At 38.3% G+C, this 6,156-nt stretch overlaps 1 protein-coding gene across 9 annotated transcripts in view; it reads right to left on the minus strand.

Annotated features, from left to right (window-relative positions):
* LOC307031587 (uncharacterized protein) overlaps nucleotides 1-5,729 on the minus strand; it is a 98,875-nt gene extending 93,146 nt beyond the window's left edge. For 4 of the 9 annotated variants that reach the window (XM_079668806.1, XM_079668807.1, XM_079668813.1 and 1 more), the window contains exons 1-7: nucleotides 3,646-3,694; nucleotides 3,223-3,325; nucleotides 2,766-2,912; nucleotides 1,034-1,221; nucleotides 802-941; nucleotides 603-696; nucleotides 36-368 (exon numbers count right to left, since the gene is read on the minus strand). In XM_079668806.1, coding sequence (XP_079524932.1) covers nucleotides 36-368; nucleotides 603-696; nucleotides 802-941; nucleotides 1,034-1,221; nucleotides 2,766-2,912; nucleotides 3,223-3,307 — 987 coding nt within the window. In that variant the 5' untranslated portion in view covers nucleotides 3,308-3,325; nucleotides 3,646-3,694. Of the gene's footprint in view, nucleotides 1-35; nucleotides 369-602; nucleotides 697-801; nucleotides 942-1,033; nucleotides 1,222-2,765; nucleotides 2,913-3,222; nucleotides 3,494-3,645; nucleotides 3,695-5,041; nucleotides 5,110-5,470 lie in introns of those variants that run through there. The other 5 variants (XM_079668810.1, XM_079668808.1, XM_079668811.1 and 2 more) reach the window with 5 other exon arrangements.
* Nucleotides 5,730-6,156: the final 427 nt, after the last annotated feature.

The raw sequence follows: 6,156 nt of genomic DNA on the forward strand, positions 1-6,156 counted from the left end.
ATTGCATATTATAAAGAAAGATATGTTCTACTCACCAGTCCTTTGACATCCAGAAAACGTGGGAATGTTTTGAAGACATCCGCGCTACTTTCTGGGTCATGCACCAAGTCCTGCCGATATTGAAACGTCATCTTCATTTTCTCCAGCACACTTGCTTCTTCAGGGGTGTGACTAAGGAACGAAATGGCTTCCCTGCAGTCGTCACCATCAAGCTGCTCAGGCAGTGTTGTCACTTCTCTTCTCCGTTTTGGCCCTTGGTCTTTAGGCACTGATGGCTCCTTAGCTGGCCTCTTCGCTGTAGTCCTGCTCATTGTCTTCAGGCGCCACGCCAAATATCCAGTGCCTTTCTCTGCATCAAAAAAATGCTCCTGCAAAAAATGAAAGAACATCAAAATAGTCTTACATCGGGCACAGCAAAAGGAAACATAAGTAAAATCACCTAAATAAAGTCAGGTTCATAGCATACTCCAGTTTCAATAAAGTGGCTTTCTTCAGTTGCTATGAATAAAATATAATGCAATAATAACCATCTTATCATTTGGATTAGCCATCTTCCAATGAAAACTTTCCTACTGACTCCTCACAATCAATGCAAAACTTACATATCCTTTTGGTGAGAAAGGATCCTTAAGTGCAGGAAAAAGTGTAATGATTCCCAGCGCATAATTCTCCCTCTGTTTACGGGTGGGAATCCGGCTACAGTGACAAGACAAGAAATGTACTTAGTACTGACAGGCAGGACAACATTGTTGCACAAATCTAAACCCAATCTAATCTCAAAGTTCAATTGCTAGGTCTTACCCATGTCTCTCAGTCATGTCACTTGCCAGTATGTTGACAAGCTGCCTCCTGGTGCGGTGCTTCAGTGAGTTTTCTGATTTGTACTCTTCAAGAATGTCCTCTCCTCCAGATTTCCGAAGCAAGGCATTTTTGACCATCTGCTTACACAAAATACACAAAAGTAATTATCATCATTAAACATCAGAGCATGTAAATTGTCAAGCACCACATGACAGTTCTCTTAAAATGTTACCTCTTTTGCGGTGTCTGACAGGGGAGCCTTCACCGCAGATGGGCTACCTTCAATGTTCAATCTACTACGGCCTGTAGAAATGCCCTTTTCTCTTAGGTCGCTGTCACTCGACGAAAGGGACAAGGTGTCCGTGAGTGAACATGCAGTATCTGAAGTAGAAGGTGTTGAGTGGTCTAAAGGAAAGAAAACTGTACAACACACCCTTTGATTAATGATTGTCATAGTATCCATTTTGACATGGGCTGTTGTGGTAACATTCCAATTTCTTAAAGGCAGAGTATGCAATTTTGTACAAGACAAGTAATTATTAGTGTTTTTAATGTTCCTGAAAAGTTCTAATTTGGGAATGGGCAGCATAGATGCAATGCTGACTCGGGCCACAATCCTACATACCATATCTATAACAATTCTCAATAGTGTGCATCGATTACCATGCAACGAAGTACTGTATACAGTGCACAGCAAAATTGAGTACACCCCTGTTGAAAAGTAACATTTTGAACAATATTTTAATAAACACACAAGTTATTCCCAAAACGTGCATAGAGTAAGTTTAATACAACATCTGTTAAGCTTACAACAGAATAGTAAGGTCAATAATATAACTTAAATGACATATTTGTCAATTTTTGTGAAATTATGCTGTTGCAAAAGTGACTACACCCCTATGTTAAACTCCCATAGAGTGTCTGAGAACGGGCTGTGTTGGCCCGAAACATTATGAAATGAAAAGGCATTAAAAGGGAGCTCATCGTTGTGCGTTTCATCCTTGCCTTACATTGAACTTTTACATTTTGGTCTGCACCAGGCTAAAAGAGATGCGTGTGAGATTTGACTGAAATCCTATGGAGTGTATCATGATCTGCTTCAGTAGTAACAGTACATGTTGACAAGCATGTTTCTTTTGGTGAAATTCAGCCTCCCTACTGTTGATGGCATCCATACAGCCCCAAACCATGTCACTCCTACTATAATGCTTGACTTCAAGCATGGGGCACTTTTTTGTACAAATCACTTTTTACCACCACACATGCTTGACACCACCTAAAGCAAAATAAGGATATGGATTGCTGGAACCATGTCCTGTGATCTGATGACACCAAGATAAACAAATTTGCTTTAGATGGTGTCAAGCATGTGTGGTGGTAAAAAGTGATTTGTACAAAAAAAGTGCCCCATGGTTAAAGTCAAGCATAGTAGTGGGAGTGACATGGTTTGGGGCTGTATGGATGCCATCAACAGTAGGAAGCTGAATTTCACCAAAAGAAACATGCTTGTCAACATGTACTGTGACTACTGAAGCAGATCATGATACACTCCATAGGATTTCAGTCAAATCTCACACACGCATCTCTTTTAGCCTGGTGCAGACTCAAAATGTAAAAGGTCAATGGGAGTGGGAGTTTAACATAGGGGTGTGCTCACTTTTGCACCAGCATAATTTCACAAAAATGGACAAATGTCATTTAAGTTATATTATTGACCTTACTTTTCTGTTGTAAGCTTAATAGATGTTGTATTAAACGTAGTCTATGCATGTTTCGGGAATAACGTGTGTTTATTAAAATATTGTTCAAAACGTTACTTTTCAACAGGGGTGTACTCATTTTTGCTGTGCACTGTATTTAGCTTAATTTCACACTGTCAGTCCATTGCCAGCTGTACCGAAGAGCAAAAGCATGATGTACATACGTATGTTAAGTACTCTTCATTGACAGCACAAGACTCATACCTTCATCTGAAGTTTTTTCACGAACTGTCAAGCAAAGACCCGGATTGGACTCCAATAATTCTGCAATAATGTCTTCGTCAACTGCTGTGTCCGTATCATCGAACACCTCAAGCTCAGAGGCATCAGGAAGCCCAAACTTTTCTTTGACTGTAAAAAAAGAGAAGCAATGACTAACTGAAATCTGACCCAATATAGTGTATTGCCATCCTTGTATACAATATTACTGTTATACTTTGCAGTCAATGGCAAAGGTGTCTCATTAAGGTACCAGTACCATTGCATACAAGGATGGCAATGTAGGATCATTTTTAAGTTCAGTTACTTTCTTTCATAAAACCATACAGATATGCAACAATGTCTTTGGAATGACATGCAAGGGGGATACACAGAGAAAATGCCTACTGACAGCAATAGAATCATGGCCCATGTCTTTTGGCATCAATCATAAAGTTCTTGCCTTTACTGATGAAGTCCACATAGGTCACGGCTGAGTGCCAACTGATGTACTTCTTCACATTCCGGTATTTCACTTTCAGCAACATGTTGTCCTAAAATTGCACCTGGAATACATTTAGAAATGCAATGTCAATATACAACAATTTTGAAGCTACAAATGGGACTCAAGGTGTTAAATAGTGGAAATATCCTTTAACACAGTGGTCCTTGAAATAAAATGATGTTTTGGCAACCACATTGAACAATCCCCCCCCCCCCCCCCAAAAGAAAGAATCCACAAAAGTCTGTGACAAACATTAATCTCACTATCTGAGTGAGTGAGTGTGTGTGTGTGTGTGTGTGTGTGTGTGAGTGTGAGTGAGTGAGTGAGTGAGTGAGTGAGTGAGTGAGTGAGTGAGTGAGTGGCACGTCACACAAGACTTACTGAGGCCCTAGAAAGAGAACCAACATATTAGACCCGACATTTGGAGTGCCTGCAACAAAGGGGTGGGGGTGCAAGAACAAAAATGAGTTAAAGGATAATTCCACTATTTACCACCTTGAGTCCCATTTGTAGCTTGTTTATCAAGAATAAGAGTGGTGGACACCATATTCTGAACAATTGCTCCTTTCTTTTCTTTTTGACTGTTTTTGCTGGACCACCTGACAACTTTATATCTTGATTTATTTGGCATTTTGTAAATAAAGTAAATGATTGTGAAAGTGAAAGTGATTAGTCTTCTAACAGAAAGCAATGGGCACTATTTACTTTACAAAATGCCAAATAAATCACAACGCAACACAACTTGTTTTCGGAACACCCACGAACACCACTAACCACTCGGCGAGTTGCAATTTTTTTTTAATGAACGTTTAGTGTTGTTTTAAGGATCCACTGGAGAGTGCCCAATGGAACCCTGTCTGTAGCAGCCAGGTGGTCATGCAAAAACAGTCAAAAAGAAAAGAAAGGAGCAATTGTTCAGAATATGGTGTCCACCACTCTTATTCTTGATAAACAAGCTACAAATGGGACTCAAGGTGTTAAATAGTGGAATTATCCTTTAATGTTATTTATGCTCTCATCTTTACATGTATACTTTTATAAATATAGTTATTGATACTCTCATCTTTATACCTTTAGAACCAAATCTTCATGACTGAGCCACTGTGTTAATGAATTAGCTTAGCATGTTAGCATCGAACTGGCGGGAGATTATAAACGTTCATAATTAGTTTATTATAAGATTGTGATTGATTATTAATTAACAACATCATGTATTATAATAATTTCATGCATTATAATAATCGAACTTACTTCTATAATGAGTGAGTATTACTATAACTAGCTAATCCGTTAGCTTAGCATGTTAGCATCGAACTGGCGGGAGATTATAAACGTTCATAATTAGTTTATTATAACATTGTGATTGATTATTAATTAACAACATCATGTATTATAATAATTTCATGCATTATAATAATTGAACTTACTACTATAATGAGTGAGTATTACTATAACTAGCTAATCCGTTAGCTTAGCATGTTAGCATCGAACTGGCGGGAGATTATAAACGTTCATAATTAGTTTATTATAACATTGTGATTGATTATTAATTAACAACATCATGTATTATAATAATTTCATGCATTATAATAATTGAACGTACTTCTATAATGAGTGAGTATTACTATAACTAGCTAATCCGTTAGCTTAGCATGTTAGCATCGAACTGGCGGGAGATTATAAACGTTCATAATTAGTTTATTATAACATTGTAATTGATTATTAATTAACAACATCATGTATTATAATAATGTCAAATGTTAAATGCCTTACTTACCTCTAAGAATGCCCTGTAGGAAGGATGAACGAAGATGCTGCTGTAGGTCTGGTCAGTGTCTGCTGCTACTTGTAACGTAAAGAGAAATAAAGTAAATGTAAAGAGACACCCCCTCCCCTTTTCATTCGATGGGCATAAAACACTGGCTAGCATTTCTTTTAAAACATTAAATGCAGTGTTAAGCACTTATATAATACACATTTATTTTCACTGTAGTACAATATTACCTTGTGGAAGATGGTGAGCTTTATTAAGGCTAATGAATCACCGCCTTCAACACAGTTTGGTATGCAATCCTGCATTGGCCACATTTAGTATTCTTTAGATTAATAACGTACCCCACTTATTAAAAAATGGTTTAGGCTAAACTATTGAATAAGGATATAAATAATAGAAGCCTTAAACTGATATGTATGGTGGTTCTCTTACCTTGTCAACCGTCCTCATCGATCTGGAGTCCACACGATCTGACTTCTTCATGCCCAAGAGCGCGCAAAAACCGGATGTAGAATTTAACTCCAAATGAGTGTTGGGTATTGAAACCTTGAAATAACACCACCTACAGAGCCTTTTCAGCACTTTGAGTGTTAAAATAACTCTCAAATCAACACTTGTTAACTCTGAATAGTTAACACCAGATATTTTAACTCAAATTAACACTACCGATTTTGCTGTGCAGAGAGTAGGAATACTCTGTTACAGTAAAAGTCCTGAAATCAAAATGTTAACCAGGTAAAAGTAGAAAAGCATTAGCATCAAAATATAGTTAATTACCAAAATTAAAGACGCTCAGCTGGATGGAGGCAACCAATGGTTCTCCTGCATCTCTCTTGCTGCTGTTTTGGGGGGAAGTCAGAACCAGACACTGGTATTTTCCCGTGTCTTTGACGCTGACGTTCTTCAGGAGAACAGAAGCGTCTCCGTTCTTCATCTCTGGATCTTTCAGCTCAACACGACCTCGATAACGTGGATCCTGGAAGCTTTCATTCGCCCTATTATCTCTGAAGTAGAGGACGTAGTCATCCTTCAGCCCAGTTCTTCTCCACTCTAACTTTGTGACGGCAGCATCTGTGGAAGTGTTGCACTGAAGAGTGACGTCTTCTCCAGCCTTTGCC

This window comes from Notothenia rossii, assembly GCF_949606895.1.
Source record: "Notothenia rossii genome assembly, chromosome: 3".
Classification (NCBI taxonomy): Eukaryota; Metazoa; Chordata; class Actinopteri; order Perciformes; family Nototheniidae; genus Notothenia; species Notothenia rossii.